The sequence below is a fragment of the Nyctereutes procyonoides genome, unplaced genomic scaffold (genome assembly GCF_905146905.1).
Source record: "Nyctereutes procyonoides isolate TBG_1078 unplaced genomic scaffold, NYPRO_anot_genome, whole genome shotgun sequence".
Classification (NCBI taxonomy): Eukaryota; Metazoa; Chordata; class Mammalia; order Carnivora; family Canidae; genus Nyctereutes; species Nyctereutes procyonoides.
Genome location: NW_026575049.1, coordinates 32,922,695 through 32,940,051, shown reverse-complemented (window position 1 = coordinate 32,940,051; position 17,357 = coordinate 32,922,695). Strand labels below are relative to the sequence as shown.

The following is a 17,357-nucleotide window of genomic DNA, read 5'->3' as shown; positions in this document are numbered from 1 at the left end:
GGCCTAATAGAGTGTCATGTCATGCTCAAGATTATAGTTAATAAATGAGAGACAGCTAACAGTACAACCATTGACTTGGAGTGGAAATCACATTGGAATCAGATGATCTAGATTAAGTTGTGGCCTTCTGCTTTTTTTTTTTTTTAAGATTTTATTTATTTATTCATGAGACACAGAGAGAGAGAGAGACAGAGACACAGGCAGAAGGAGAAGCAGGCTCCATGTAGGGAGCCTGACGTGCGACTCAATCCCAGGACTCCAGGATCAGGCCCTGGGCTGAAGGCGGTGCTAAACCCCTGAGCCACCCGGGCTGCCCCTGACCTTCTACTTCTTAGTTACGTGTCTGTAGGTTATAATTTAGTAAGTGTTTAATGAGCATTTCTTAGACTGAAGGATATGTATGAGAAGTTTTTTGTAAACCATACAGCACATAAGCAAGCAATATCACTATAATTATTAAAATTATGAGACCACCTCTTCTGATGGTAATAAGTCCAATACTCCTTCTGGATTCTGCTGTATATCATACTAGAGGCTTACTGAGAACAGAAGTCATTTAATAATGCATCAATTTAATACATTTTTTAAAGATTTTATTCATTTGAGAGAGAGAAAGAGCCAAGCAGGGGGAGGGGCAGAGGGAGAAGCAGACTTCCCACTGAGCAGGTAGACCAAGATGGGGCTCTATCCCAGGACCCTGAGATGGTGACCTGAGCCAAAGGCAGATGCTTAACTGAGTGAGTTACCCTGGTGCCCTAAAATTATTTTTATAAGTACTCTAGCATTGTGGGAAAATACTGATAATTAAGAATTAAAAAGTCAGGACACAGAGTGATAAACACATGATGATTGTAACTGTATTGAAGTAATATGCATATGTTACTGATAATCAAGTATATTGACTAAGGATAAATCCTTCTGTCTACTGTATATAAAATATACTAGCTAGTGTAATTATGAATATGTTTTATATTTTCTTAATTTTTTTAAAGATTTTATTTATTTACTCATGAGAGTCACAGAGAGGCAGAAACATAGGCAGAGGGAGAAGCAGGCTTCCTGTGGGGAATCCGATGCAGGACTGGATTCCAGAACCCCAGGATCATTCCCTGAGCCGAAGGCAGATGTTCAACCACTGAGCCACCCAGGCATCCCTTCTATTTTCTTTAATAGTTTAATAGTTTGGTGCATTTTACATATTAAAGAACACATATATAGGGGCGCCTGGGTGGCTCAGTTGAATGTCTGACTCTTGATTTCGGCTTAGGTCATGATCTCATGGGTCATGGGATCAAGCCCCTTAGCAGGCTCTGAACTTAGGGTGTCTGCTTGAGACCCTCTCCCTCTGCCTCTCCTTCTCCCTCATGTGCACGGGTGTGCATGTGCACTGTCTCTGTAAAATAAATAAATCTTAAAAAAAAAAACAATAAAGAACACACATACCTATATATGTATAAATTTTAAAAAACTTTATATGAAGACATGTGAGTTCTGCTCCTCACATAAAAGACTTTTTTACCCAAAAGGGCAAACCATCTTATTAGTCCAGTCACAAGAATAGCCTTTACTACTGCTCTTTCCTTCTTAGAAGACAACATTAATGGATCTCTACTAATTCTTTTGATTTGAAGAACTTAATCTAGCCCATTTATATTTTAGGTGCTAACTTGTGTGCAAGTTGCTCTGCTAAGGGCTACAATGATCATGAAGAAATAAAACATAATAATTACCATTTATAGAGCACTTACTACAATCCTAGAGTCTCTTTCACAATAGCCTTATCCACTATAGGTGATATTATTCCCATTTTAGAAATGAGAAAGCAAGGCTCAAAGAAGTTAAATAGCATGTCTGAATCACACAGTAACAAAGCCTGGTATTAAACCCAGCTCTTTCTGATTCAAAGGCACTGCAGTATATATTTTCTTTTGTCTTAAAAAAAAAAAAGCTTTCTGTCATCAGAGAGCTCTTAGTAGTTAACAGGAAGAATGTATTGAGTACCAAATGATTGCTACAAATTGTGGTTTGGGTATTTCTTGGACAGGAAGAATATTGGGGGCTGAAGTGGTTAGAAAAAAAATTATATCAAAAGTGAATTTTAAGGCTATCTTTGGAGAATCTTTAAAACTTGAATAGTCAAAGAGGAAGAAGAACTGATACAAAGAGGGAGGCAATAAGAAAGCAAAAGAGCTCAATGTGAGATAATTTGGAAAGGAATTTAGCTAGAGAAGAGGGTTTGATAGGGGCATAGCAATGAAAGAGAAACCTGAGAAAGCAGATTGGAGGATCTTACCTTTGAGATTTTATCTTATAATACTATGTAAAACCTGTACTGAACACTTATCACATGCCAGGCACTATTCAAAGTGCTATACATGTGGCTATCATTTAACTCTTATAGTAAATGAGGCCCAGGGAGGCCAGGTTTGCCACAGTCTCACTGTTAGAAGATGGTAGACAAGCCAAGGTTGGAATACAAGAAATTTAAATCCAGAACCTATGCCCTTAATCACAACACTGCTCTGGTTCTAGAGTCTATGGTAAGTTGAACAAGTTTTAAGCCCAGGACCACTGACCTTAAATAAGTAATATATTTCACACCTGGTGTAGTTTCTAATATTTAAGATAATTAAGGTTATGTGACCAGACAGTGACATCCCATTCCTATCCCTGCCACCCTATACATCATCAGGACAGTCAAGGAGAAGTTAAAGTATTGGCTAATGGCTTTCAACTCTACCTACTTATCTATGCTTATCTGGTGCATTGCTCTCAATTAACCCCTACCCTCTAACATCCAAGTTACGTGAGGCCATTGTTAACCATAGTTCAGTGGTTCTGAGTGTGGCTCCTGAATCATAAGCAGCAATTAGGAACTTGTTAAATATCCCAATTCTGGAGCCTCACTCAAGACCTACTGAATCAGAATTACTGGGGGCAAAGTTCAACAATGTGTTTTAATAATCCCTTTAGCTTATTATGATGCATGATGAAGTTTGAGAACCCACTGCTATAGTAAATTCCAGGGTTTCAGTTTAGGAGCAAACTTTTTTTGGCAGTACTAGTATTAATACTGAGGAACCATTTGGGATCTTACTCTTGAGTTTATGCTGGTGGGTGTGCAGTCTAACTTTATAGAAATAGCCATGACTTGCTAAGCTAGTGAGCATTTTAAAAGAGCATTTTAAAGCATTTTAATCTCAGACTCATTATTAGTCATTATACTTTGTAAGCATACCTAGTCTTAGCTTTATGATTTTAGTTCTTTATAGAGAACCAGACCTCTAAGTGAAAGTTATTAAATCAGAAATTATTTCCATTAATTTTGATGGAAAAAATTGGGTTCCATGATAATCTAATGTACCAAAATAATTTTCAAATTAAAATATGTATCAGTTGAACAATGAAAACAAGTTTGTATAAATAAATATTTTCAAAGTAAATAAAAACAGTCTGTACCTAACATATAATGTAGTGACAGTTTGTTGTACTTGCAAAAAGAAGAAAAGACTTGATAGTAAGTGGTGGCTGGTGGAGGAGAAATACAAAGAAGTCATTCTTTGGAAGATGCTGGAGAGTCAGGTGGTAGGTTTTAAGGTTGGGAATTTGTGGTTATCTTGCACTTAAAAATAGTTATAGCACACCTGAGCCAGCCACATGGCTACAAATGAAACATAGCTTCTGTTCTCAAGGAGCCTGGAAAAGGAGTGAAATGCCCTAACAACTTACTCTCCACAAAAAGCAAAAATTTCTTGTTGGAAGCACAAATAGCAAAAGATGGAGTGACTGGGGAAGCATATAAACCCCCTCAGTATTCAAACTAAACCTGAGAAAAAGAGTGGGCTCCTGACGGGTGGACATGGTAGCTGGACATGCCATGGAAGGAGCAGCAGGGGAGAGGTTCAGGACGAATGGTCAGATGCCTGGGAGTCAGTTTGGAACACTTGAAAAATCAGGGGAATGGTGGGTGACAGAGATAGCAATGGAAAAGGAAGCAGTAGACTCATTTCAACTGCATTCTGTGGGCAAGAAGGAGCTATGGAAAGTGAAGAGAGGAGAACATGTTTTAGGAAGAGTAAAATCAATTGAAAAAAATAGTTACAGCACAGAAAAATGCTGTTGGGGCAAAGTAAAGGTGAAACACAAGAGCACCTTTGAAACATAAAAGTAGAGCATGTACTCAGCAGATGGAGAAAGTGTAGAATGCTCCCTCTTCAGTTTTCTGGCTTGGTGTACCTAGGCAAAACAAAATTTCTCTGATTCACCCAGATGTACATGATTTATTAATTTGCTCTTTATAATGTTCTCTGAATAAAAATGATTATATTTAGTACAGCAATAAGTGTATATAAGTATCACTTTTGTTATATTTTGAATATGTCTTTATTTTTTTTTTTGAGTTATAATAAAAAAAAGCCAGGAAGGAAAGGGTCATTATCCAAAAAGTGGTTTAATTTTCAAGGTATGTTACAATTATAGCAAAAATCTACCTAATGGTCATTATGTAAGGCACATCTATAAAGAGAAATGGCATGTTTAAGAACAACTATGATTGAAAATGGTGCTTTAAAGCTAGAACTCTTGTCTTTGTTTGCCAGTTGATCTCCAGAAAGCCTAGAGATGAGATAGTTTTTAAGTTTAAATTTTGTAGACTCTCTAATCTCGTTCATGTAGCCTCTTATGTTTGAGAGTTTCAATCCTTTTGATTTATAGCCTTGTCTACTCCTGTTTGTAATGCATGCTTTGCTCTTTTTCTTTCTTGAGTCTGAAGGTGGAGCAAGAAAGGACCCATACTGTCTGTAGATTTGGGGGGATTTTATTGTTGCTGTTGTTATCTTTGGTTTAGAAAGGAAGTAAAGATGTCTTTTTAATTAGATACGTACAACTCCAAATTCACATATATAATATTTTATAATACCTTATTTATTACATGTTTCTTTTTTTAAGATTTTATTTATTTATTCATAGAGACAGAGAGAGAGGGAGAAGCAGGCCCAATGCAGGGAGCCTGATGTGGGACTCGATCCCGGGTCTCCGGGATCACACCCTGGACTGAAGGTGGCGCTAAATCGCTGAGCCACCTGGGCTGCCCTATTACATGTTTCTTAACTTAAACAGTAACACAGATGATTTCTCTCCTGAGTAAAGTTATGTGGGAGCAAAGGTTATCTGACTCCACTCCCAGAAATAGACTTCATTGAAAATAGTATATAGAATGTGGTTTTGTTTTGTTTTTTGTTTTTTGAGTCTTTTTTTGTCTTAGATGTGAAAGATCAGAAATTGGAGAAAACTTTCTGTTTTTTATATTTTTATAATGGGCACATTATATTTACCCGCAAACTTGTGTTCATTTTTTAAATGTTTTAATGATGATAATAAGATTAAATGAAAGTCCCTTGTAGTTATCAGAGATGGCAGGGATAGAGTTGACATTGTTATAAAATTTTTTCAGTTTGTAATGTTAATCTCCTTCCTACTTCCATCTAGAAAACATAGTGTAGTTGACCATTGAACAACATGGAGGTTAGGGGCACTAGCCTATAGCACAGTCAAAAAACTGCGTATAATTTTTAACTCCTTAAAAACTTAACTACTGATAGCCTACTATAACCAGAAGAAGGCTTACCAACATAGTCAATTAACACATATTTTATCTTATATATTATTGTATATTTTATTTTACAATAAAATAAACTAGAGAAAGGTGTTATTAGGAACATCATAAGGAAAATACAGTACTGTACTATATTTATCCAAAAAATCCATGCACTAGTGGATCCATGCAGTTCAAACCCATGTTGTTCAAGGATCAACTATACCTTTAAAGTTGGTACTTCCATACCTGTACAACTAGGATGTACAGAGACGGTATACACAGCATGGGATTTTTGCCTAGATCATAATGCTCGACCCACAGATAGCCTCTTTTTAGAGAGTTAAAGTCTGATGATTGGTTAATACAAACTTTGTAAAATATGATGTTAATCCTAGTTGTTGCTGTTGTTTTTATAAGGTGTAACAGGTACAGAAGTGGTCAGCAGTTGAACAGTTATTATACCTGCTAGCTTCACGTATAAGGTGTGAGCTTGAGAGACCCAGACCACAGTCTATGGATAAGAAAGCTGGACATTGAATTTTGAAAGAATCACCAGGTTCCTAAATTTAGCAATGATAGGAATAATTACTTTTTTAAAAATGCAAGATAGATATGTACACTTTGGGTCCATTATCTATAATTCAGATTAATTGCCTTCCATCCTAATATTATATGTAGTCTGATATTAAAAATCTGTTGAGAACAACGTTATATAAGACCTGACTGATTCATTATGGCCTCTCTAGCCTTCAATTTTCATATCTATAAGTGAAAGAAGTGCAGCAAATATAAGATCTCTTTCAGTTCTAACATTCTGTGACTTAAAAAAAAAAAAGTAAAAATCCTTTTTAGCCAGAATCTAACTGATATTACATACATTGGAAGAGAACTACTCTGTTTTAAATCATTTAAGCCAAATAATGATTTGTGCATACTTGTTCTTGTTTTTCAGAAACTCTGTGAGGGGATATTTAAAATCCTTGCAAAGGACATCCCAACAACATGTCAAGTGTCCTGCCTGGAAGTTCTCCGCATTCTCTCCAGAGACAAAAAGATTTTAGTTCCTGTAACAACCAAGGAAAATATGCAGATACTGCTGCGACTAGCCAAGCTAAATGAGTCGGATGATTCTTTGGAGAAGGTGTCAGAGTTCCCAGTTATTGTGGAGTCATTAAAATGTCTGTGTAACATAGTGTTCAACAGTCAGATGGCACAGCAGCTTAGTCTGGAACTTAACCTTGCTGCAAAGCTCTGTAACCTCCTGAGAAAGTGCAAGGACCGAAAGTTTATCAATGACATTAAGTGCTTTGACTTGCGCTTGCTCTTCCTCCTATCACTTTTGCACACCGACATCAGATCACAATTGCGCTATGAGCTCCAGGGACTACCGCTGCTGACCCAGATCTTGGAAAGTGCCTTTAGCATCAAGTGGACCGATGAATATGAATCGGCCATAGACCATAATGGACCTCCTCTCTCACCTCAGGAGACAGACTGTGCCATTGAGGCCCTCAAAGCTCTCTTCAATGTGACAGTAGACAGTTGGAAGGTGCATAAAGAGGTAAAGTTGAGAAGGATGTTCTTAATCTACCTGTAATTTAATTGGTCTGGGGCATCCCTAGAGCTGCCTGCAAGGGAGGAATGAATGCTCACTTTCCATTTGTGTAACACCAGAAAAATAGGATAAAAATTAGCTATTATTTCATTTTTTTTTGTTTTTCATAGATTTTTAAAATTTTAATTCCAATATAGTTAATTATGGATTATTATTTCATAAGGTGCTAAGTATAGTTACTTTTCTGAGTTGTACTATCACCTATCTTTTTTTTTTTTTAAGTGACTCTTTTAGGAACAAGGTCCTGAAGCAGATTTGATAGTTTATATCTAAGTACTCAAAAGAACAATACACTAAACAAGAAACTTAGTTCAAGGAAGGCAACAATTATAAGTGAAGTGCACATAAACTTTTTTCCTTTCTTCTAGAATGTTAACATTTAACATTACCCTCTTTCTTTAACCTTAAACAATGAGTGACTTTGAGCTCCTGCCTTAGAAAGAAAGAGCAAGAAAGAAACAAATGAGTGAATGAATGAATGAATGAAGTATTTTGATGCCAGAGTAAATAAATTATCTTTTCTGACAATTGACTTGAGGACTTAGACTAACATTTTGCTCTGTCCATTTGAAAGAGTGCTCACCATGAATACAGATCTGTTTTTGACAGCAGCCTACTTTGAAAGGATTATCTAAGTGCAGTGCTATAGTGAGAGTATGCAGGCATCTGAGTTTTAAAGTGCAAATAGGTCTATATTTGAAACCAAATATTTGAAGATCAGTCCTAACAGCTGTTTTAGATGACTGTAGTACGGTCAGTTTTTCCTGAGACTTGGCAGGAAAAGATGTGGAAAGCCCACATGCTCCATTTATGCTTTGAAACCAAATATTTGGAAGTATTTAAAATATTATGTCTCTATGCTTATTTGGTACCTTCTATGGTTATTTTTCTTACACAGTTTGTTTTGGTGTTTTTAAGTTCTCTATTTAGTTGCAAGAGCTCTTCTGAATCTGTTGGTTTGCCATTATTGGAGCCCCTGTTATTTAAATTGTGCCGAAAATAGTAGCTCACACTGTTCAGATTCCTGACCAAAAGGGTTTATAGTTCAATGGCTTCACATCAGTATATGTATAGAATGACATGTAATATGTATCAGTAAATTGAGATTAGCCTTCATTAGTCTAATAGCAGGGCTGGAAGAAGCCTTAGAAGATGTTGAAGCAGCAATTACTCATTCTGGGTTATAGAAAGTTTATTCTCCAAAAGATACATGAGAAAGGATCAGTAATCCTGAAGTAGGCAGCTCAGCGGACTGAGAGCTTCTTTTGAGTTGTGGATCAGTAAATAAAGCCATTATAAAATGTGCCCAGTTATTGTGACTCTGGGCTATTACTACTGAAGTCACCAGGAATTTAAACAGTACTGAATACAGGATCCTGCCAACCCATTTAGGCAAGAGTATGAGAAAGGTTTTTGTGGGTTTTTTTTTTTTTTAAGATTTATTTATTTCTTCATGAGAGGCAGAGACATAGGCAGAGGGTAAAGAAGGCTCCCTGCAGTGAGCCTTAATGCAGGACTCAATCCCAGGACCCCACCCCAGAAACCTAGGATCATGACCTGAGCCAAAGACAGATGCTCAACCACTGAGCCACCCAGGTGCCCCTGAGAAAGTTTTTTTTTTTTTTAAACTAGTTGAGTTTCCATGAGTCTCCAAATTCAAATTTTGTCAAACATTTGGTCAGTCAGTCAATAAATATTTTTGACCAATTGCTACATATTCCGGCATTGTTGCAAGTAATAGACATAGTCTCTGCCTTCAGTTTTGTTGGTAAGACAAGTAATAAGTAAACAAATATATAATTCAAATTGTGTTAAGTGCTAGGAGAGAAATAGTGCAATGATTGAGAATGCATAGCATAGTTAGGGAAAACCTGTGAAGTTATCTCCTGAGATAGAAAACTGAGAATGATGGAATAGTCATTTGAAGATTGGGGGATGGACATTTCTCAGAAATTGAACAACATGTGAAAAGACCCAGATATCAGAGCATAGGGAGGTAGGTACCCACAGCATAGCATAGGGAAAATCTAATAAGGATACGGATAAACTTGCTAATAAGAGACCATTTACTTGGATTTTAATAATGCCTTGATTGTCAGATGAATGGCATCTTTCTCCAACTAAGCAAGCGCCTCAAGAATTGTTAATTCTTTAAAATACCAATTTAAATAAAGAGATATTGAAAACTTATTGTACAGAAGAATCCAACTTTAAAGGTTAATTTTAAAAATAACTAATATTATTTTCCTTATACTGAAAATACATGCTCATCATAGAAGATCTAAGGAAAAAAGCATACAAGCAATAAAAAAGTACAAATCCCGTATAAACCTACTACTCAAAGATAAGCACTGTTTGCATTTGATGCATATCTTTCTAACCATTCTTCATTGTATAATATATAAACATATGTATAATTTCTTCTTACAAAAATGTAGTCATTTTATAATCTTGATTCTTTTTTCCACAGTAAATGTCCCTGAAGAGTAGTGGTTTACAAAATGTTCCTTGAAGCCATAAAGTTCCTAGGAGTAGGATAAGTTCCAGGTTCCCCACCCTCACTTTCAAAAAAGCATCTTTGTTGTTGTTCTTGTTTTTTCTTTTTAAATTTAGGTTGTAACTAGATATCATTTGAGGATAAAAAGAATTCTGCAACCAAAAATAACAGCTGATTTATTTTCCTCTTTGCCAAAGGTTGATAAATCCTTATGAAGAAAAAATCTCCAGAAGTCATTTTATTATACTTAGGGAATACTTGAATATTCCTTCATAAGGATCTGTCAACTTTTAACAAATTCCCTATGTGTAGGCATAGATTGTTTGCAGTTGTTTGCTATTTTACAAAGTAGTACAGTGAATTTTCTTATTGTAATATTTTGTAGATAAATTCCTGAAATTGTTGAGCTAGAGTATTTTTTAAAACTAAGCGTTTTTGATATATATTGCCAAATTGCCCTTCAGAAGAAAAGTGCTAGTTTATACCTTTGCAGACTCGGGGCATATCACCTCTATCTAACTGTTAACAGAGATAGAGATGTTTGGTTTTGGTTTTAACTGTTCTAGTAAGTATTATTTATCACTGTTCATTTATAATTCATCAAAAAGAGAAAATCAATGTCCATTTTAGGTTCATATCTCAGTGTTACATTCCTGCCTGCCTGCTGATATCATCAGCAGATTAATTTGGAGATTCCTTTCCATTCAGTAGGAAATGTAGATGGCCTTATTTCCACATGGTGCCCTTCTGTCTCCCTCACTTTCTCCTTCCCTCCCTGTCTCATTTTCTCTCTTTCCTAAAGGTAGTACAAAGTGTGAGAAGGTCAAAAAGCTACTTTAGCAGGACCTGAAGTCAATTCTAGAAAAGTTAACTGAAATGGTCTTGTCTTCCTCCTGCTTTAACAGTTTGCTAAATCTCTTTGTTGATGGAGGAAAGCACATCATTCTCGAAATCCCTTGCCTAGCACACATTCCCTTCTGCTTCCCAGGTTATCAGTGCAGTTTAATGAGAAAACACAAGGACCAACAGACATTTTAGAGTCAGACAACGAAGTGCGAACAGAGCAGTAAGTACAAGTTTCTGAGTAGTCAAAAGATGCATTTGAGTCAGATAAAAAAGTGAATATCCAATATGAGACATTAATTGGGAATGTCACAGTGTAACAGAAAAGGTTAGTTTCATAGTTTCATGATTATTTTAGATACATTAAAGGAAATGTGGGAAGAGGACATGGTATTAAACAAAAATAAATCTTCAAGCTGTGCCATGTTTTTTTGCTGAATCATCTTTTTAATAAGCATTGAGTGCCCAATATGTGCCAAGTTCTACATTAGACATACAAGATACAAGATGAAGAAAACATCACTGCCCTCAAAAAACAGTCTAATAGGAAAATCAGATATGTGAACACAGATAGATATACACGTTTGTTACATTATTTATTATTCTTCTCTATATATTCTATATCTTTAGAAATAAGAATCACCTCAGTAATGCATAGATTCTTTAAATACAATATGTTCTAGATCTTTAGGGGTATGTCTAACTTCACTGCATAGTCTTTCTGCTAAGCAGCAGAACCCAGGACAGAATAGACAATCAATAAATATTTGTTTAATGAAAAATAAAATGTTATATACAGAAATATATAGGAGAAAAAGTCCGAAGTTAGCAGAGAGGAAGGAAAAGTTTATGATACCTTTTAAAATGCCAAAGCTGTTGGGGCATGTGGGTGGCTAAGTTGGTTAAGCATCTGCCTTCATCTTAGGTCATAATCTCAGGGTCCTGGGATCAAGCCCTGAGTTTGGCTCCCCCCTCAGCAGGGAGTCTGCTTCTCCCTCTCCCTCTGCCCCTCCCCTCTCTTCTCATTCACTTTATTTCTTTCTGTCTCTCAGATAAATAAAAATCTTAAAAAAAAATTCAAAGCTATTAAAAAATTCTCTAGAAGCCTAAACCTTTAATAACACTGTTTAGAGCAGATTTCTAGCCATTTTAAAGTTATAGCACTCTACTTTATAACATTTATATCTCCCCTTGTAAATAATTCAAAAAGGCATTTATTACTCTCTGCCCAGAATCATGTTAGATGCAAAAGATGCAGAGGTAAAAGTATATTATCTTTGCCTCAAAGTAGGCAGAGGTTTTTGAACATAAACAATTTGGTAGGGCAAATAATCATGGTAAAGGTAAGCAAAAGGACCAGGGTGAAACATAGGATAAAATGCTACCCGAGATATAGCTGTATTTCTAGGTAATTGTGCATAAATTTGTGTGTATGTATATTTCTGTGTCTGAGTGTCTTTCACTTTATATAGAATTGAAATTACATTTTCATAAGACAAGTTTCCTAAACCTTCTTGAAGAAATTAGAACTACCCTGGGGTAACAATACCCTATTAGGACTCATTGCTGTGCAGTATTCTCCCTTCAGACTTTCTCAGGCATTGACACTTTGAATGAAAAGATGTGAGGAAATTGATACCTTTACCAAACAAAAGTGTAATCTTCCACAGTTTGCACAGGAGAAAAAAAGCAACAGGACAGTAGTAGATTTGTAATTAAGAAGTAAGGGCTAAATTGAACACCAATAAAAAATAAATTTATTATTAAAAAAAAGAAGTAAGGGCTATATATAAAGAGATCCCAAAGAATTTCCTTTTTTTTTTTTTAAAGATTTTATTTATTCATGAGAGACAGAGAGAGAGAGAGAGAGAGAGAGAGGCAGAGATACAGGCAGAGGGAGAAGCAGGCTCCATGCAGGGAGCCTGACATGGGACTCGATCCCGGGTCCCCAGGATCAGGCCCTGGGCTGAAGTCGACCCTAAACCGCTGTGCCACCGGGGCTGCCCGAGATCTCAAAGAATTTCCTGAGTTTTTAATCTCCGTTTTAATTGAATGTTCTCTCATTTTGGATTTCCACTGTCACAGCAAGCCTGTTTGCTTTCTCTTTCTCCTCCCTTCATCCTTGATGACTTTTTTTCTTCTCAACCTTTGGAGATAATATGATTTCAGAGGAGAGAATATTGATATCTTAAAGATATCAAAGCTAAGATGAAACAAGTAAATTATAGTTATATAAACTGTATTTATATAATGTTTTATGAAGAACAATTATATTTAATCTTTCCAGCATCCTTGTGCTACAAGAGCATTCACCCCATTTGACAAATGAGGATACGGAAGATCAGAAAGAATGAATTACTTATGGAAGGTCATACAGCAGAATAGCCAACGCTAGGAAATAGTATTCAGGCCAGACTTCTTGAATGGGAGCACTCATTCAACAAATTTTGACTGAGACATAGACTAGTAGACTAGAGTCGAGTCTAGAAATAAACCTATACATATATAGTCAACTGGATTATGCCACAGGTAGTGTGGGAATGCAGTTGGGAAAAAGTGGACTTTTTAATAAGTTGCACTGAATTAATTTTATGGCTGTATGGAAGAAAAATGAATTTGAATTCCTATCTTATACCATTTGCAAAAAATTAATTTGAGATGGATGAGAACCTAAATATGAAAGGTAAAACAATAAAGCTTTTAAAAGGAAACAGATTATCTTCATGACTTTAAGTTATACATTTCTTAAGTAGGCAAAGGTTTCTAAAACAGGACAGAATAAAAATCAAATCTTAAAAGGAAAAGTTGACAGCTTGGTCTTCATTAAAATATGCTCATCAAGAGAAGGAAGTAAAAAAGCAGACCACCAAATGGGAGAAGATTTTTTAAGACATCTATAAATAAATGACTGTATCCAGAATATTCTATCAAGAATATCCAGAAAAAGTTATAAAGTCAGCCAACCTAATAGAAGAATTGACAAAAGGCTTGAACAGGCAATTCACAAAAGAGGTATTCAAATGACCAGTAGTTGTATGAAACTTCATTACTCATCAGGAAAATAAATGCAAAATAAAACCAAGAGACCATTGCACACCCACAAGAATGACTAAATTTTAAAAGGCTGACAATACCAAGTGTTAACCACAACTGTAGAGCAAGTAGTGAGAGTATAAATTGGTATAAACACTTTGAAATGCTATTTGGGAATATATTCTAAAGCTTGGCATATGTATATGCCCTATGACACAGCAAATGAGATGTAAGAAAGTATACTCAACAGCAGTCTTCATGAATATAGCCCCAAACTGGAAACATCACAAGTAGGATAGATAAGTAAATTGTAATATATTCATTATATTCAGCAGTGCTTTCTTCACCTAACTAGAATTTTTTTGCATTAGCTATCAGAATAAAACTTTCATATAGTACAATATTACACACAGTGTCAAACTGGAAAAGTCTTTAAGTGTTCATGCACACCTTTGGCACTTGTGGCACTGCAGATCATTAGCAAATGGTATGGACCAGCCCAGCGCTGGTCCATAGACTGCACCTCGAATAGCACTGCTCTCAAGTGATGAAAATGAAGAGACTGTGGGTACACATAACAACCTGAATGAATCTCACAACCAGACACAAAAGAGTCTGTATTTTATTTCATTCAAGTAAAGTTCAATGACAACAAAAATCACTAATCTTCGATGTTAGAAGTTAGGATTACCCTTGAGGAGCAGGAGACTATCATTCTAAGAGGCCATGAAGAGATTTCTGGAGTTCTTGATCTTGGCTTTGGATCATTTTTATGCTGGTTATATGGATATGCTCATTTTTGTAAAAATGTATCTAACTGCCCACTGATGACTGGGTCACTTTTTGTTTTACTTATAATTTACATTAAAAATGATCAAACACGGGGGCACCTGAGTGGCTCTGTCAGTTCAGCGTTGGACTCTTGGCTTCTGTTGAGTCATGGTCTCAGGGCTGTGGGCTCCATGTGGACTCCACACTGGGTATGGAACCTACTTGGGATTCTCTTTCTCTCATTCTGTGTCTTTCTCTCTCTCGTTTCTCTCTCTCTCCCTCTCTAAAATAAAGAAATAAATAATTATTGAACACCTATTAAACACATGCACTCTAAACTTGTGAAGGTAATAGATCAGTACAGAAAACAATGGGTATGCAAGTATATAAATGAATGTGTCATTACAAATTACGGTTTTATGAAAGGAATGGTAGTAACAAGATACAGTGATAGAAAATAATGAAGGAAGAAACCTACTTAGATAAGGTGGTCAAGGAAGGGGCTTCTCTAATAAAATATTTTAGCTGGGACCTGAAAGATGAAAAGAAATTGGTGATTGCCAATAGTGGAGGAAACAATCCAGGGATTTTAGCAGTTGTTTTGGGTAGAAAAATAAAGAGAATTTAGTGGATTTATGGTAAAAGAGGGCATCACAGACATAGGTATAACTTGGGAATTGGTGTTATAAAAGTTGGGACAGAAGGAAGTAGGATTTTTGGTTTACAGCTGCAAGTAAAGAGAGCAAAATGGATAGTTTTGCTTGTCAATATCAGCATGAGAAGAGAACAATTGTGATATCTAGAATAAAGGAAAACCTAGGTTTTTGTTTTGTTTTGTTTTGAGAGAGAGCGTGTGCATGTGAGTGAGTACATGCAGATGGGAAGGGGCAGAGAGATGGCGAGAGAGAATACCAAACAGACTCCCTGCTCAGTGCAGAGCCCAACATAGGGCTCTGTCTCACGACCCTGAGGTTGTAACCTGAGGTAAAATCAAGAGTTGGCACTTAACTGAGCCACCCAGATGCCTCAGAAAAATCTAGTTTAAAAGGAAGTGCAAAAAAATAAAAAATAAAAAATAAAAGGAAGAGCATTACCACTTAATTTTCAAAACCAAGGAAAATATGATATTCTAAGAGTTAAGAAATTGAAGGAGTGCCTAGGTAACATAGTCAGTTGGGCATCAGACTCTTGGTTTCAACTGGGGCCGCGATCTCAGGGTCATGGATTGGGCCCCACCTGGGGCTCTGGCTGGGTGCAGCGTCTGCTTAGGTTTCTCTCTCCCTCTCCCTCTCCTTCTCCCTGTCCCCCTCTCCACTGTTAACACTTGCTCACTCTCTAAAATGAATGGATGAATCTTAAAAAAAAAAAAAAAAGGGTTGGGGGCCACCTGGGTGGCTCAGCAGTTGAGCATCTGCCTTCAGCTCAGGGCGTGATCCTGGGGTCCAGGATCGAGTCCTGTATTGGGCTCCTTGTGGGGAGCCTGCTTCTCCCTCTGCCTGTGTCTCTGCCTCTCTCTCTGTCTCTCATGAATAAATAAAATCTTTTTTTAAAAAAAGAATTAAGAAGTGGAAGAATTTCATATGTGTTTCAGTGTGCTTCATGTAGTTTGGGGAAAGTAAAAGTGTATTTGCATATTAGAGAATTTTGTTTCAGGCATTTAGAAATGGATGGCAAATGGGACGGTGTCCAGGTCAACCCTGCCAGTCTTTGTGTCTCTGGCATTCCACCGATTCCTTGTTCCCTTTCCTCTCTTCCTTCCACAACACTCGATTATTTCATTATCACTCATTTTAGCTCTATCTTCTGTTTCCTTCCTCCATCATCCTTCCTCCTCACCTTCAAATGTTCCATTGCAAGTGCTAAGCACTTCCTTGTATAGCATCCTCTTTAATTCTTCTATAACCCTAACAGTCATGTATGTGTGGAGATGCGTGGGGAAACTGGCTCAGAGTAGCTATATGACTTATCTAGGGTCACAACCTAGACTCTAGACTCCCAAGTGTGGTGCTTTTTCCATTATGCCACTGAGGCTTCTGTCTCTTCCAAATTGAACATATGATAGTTTTATGCTTAAAATACTGTCATCTGCATTATGAGTAATGAAATTAGGCTCTATTGTTTGTTAGATTTTATAAGACATATCTTCTCAGAGGACTGAGTTATATATGTGAATATAAGAACATCTATGAATATATGTATATGAGTATATTTTACTTTATACAGACTTGAGATAAATTATATGCTAAACTTTTTAAGTTTTTTATAAAGATTTTTAAATTTTCAAATAGTTTTTGAAGTAATTCGTGACTTCCTGAAGTATAGCATGTGCAGGATCTCTATTATAATGATCATTCATTTTATCTGTCTTAATTACTAAAAATCTGGAAGAAGAGAGATATGACCTTGATGCAGGTGATTAAGGAAATGCTAGTAGTGCAAGATCTCGCTAAAAAAGAGGAGGTAAACTAAGTGGTTATTCATAAGTTAGCTTATTTCCTACTGCTTGTGTTTGTCCCTCTGACTCTTTATGTGTCTTTAATACCAATGAGTAAACATTGGGAAATAGGAGATTAAACTCACATCATTATTTTTTCATCACTTGCTGCTAATTCTGAAAGAATTAACAAGATTTGGGGGACCTAGGAGATTAAGAAGACTCATTAAAATGAAGTTGATAGATTATAGATTTTAATTTATTGATTTTGAAAATCCAGAAATGAGGCATTAAGGATATACAACCCACTATTAAAATATCTGATAGCACTACATCTATTTGAACTTTTATAACAATTAATAGACTGGAACAGTATACTATCAAAAGAATCTAGGCTTTCTGGAAATGGCAAAGATCCTCAGGTGAATCAAATCTTAAGGTTAAACAATGGGAAATACCTAGATATTGATCATACATCTCTTTGCCTGACATGCCATAAGGAATGCTAGCTAGATCACCACCTTCTGTTTTTAACCATTTCTGGAGGTGACTGTAGCTCTTCATATGA

General features: G+C 36.2%; 1 protein-coding gene across 5 annotated transcripts in view; it reads left to right on the top strand.

The window, feature by feature from the left end:
* The window catches only part of RIC8B (RIC8 guanine nucleotide exchange factor B), a 101,612-nt gene that overhangs the window by 30,964 nt on the left and 53,291 nt on the right, over positions 1–17,357 (top strand). For all 5 annotated transcript variants that reach the window (XR_008664900.1, XR_008664899.1, XM_055328766.1 and 2 more), the window contains exon 3: positions 6,549–7,157. Coding sequence is in view for 3 of the 5 variants with exons in the window: in XM_055328766.1 (XP_055184741.1) it covers positions 6,549–7,157 (609 nt within the window). In the remaining 2 variants the exon portion in view is untranslated. The remainder of the gene's footprint in view (positions 1–6,548; positions 7,158–17,357) is intronic.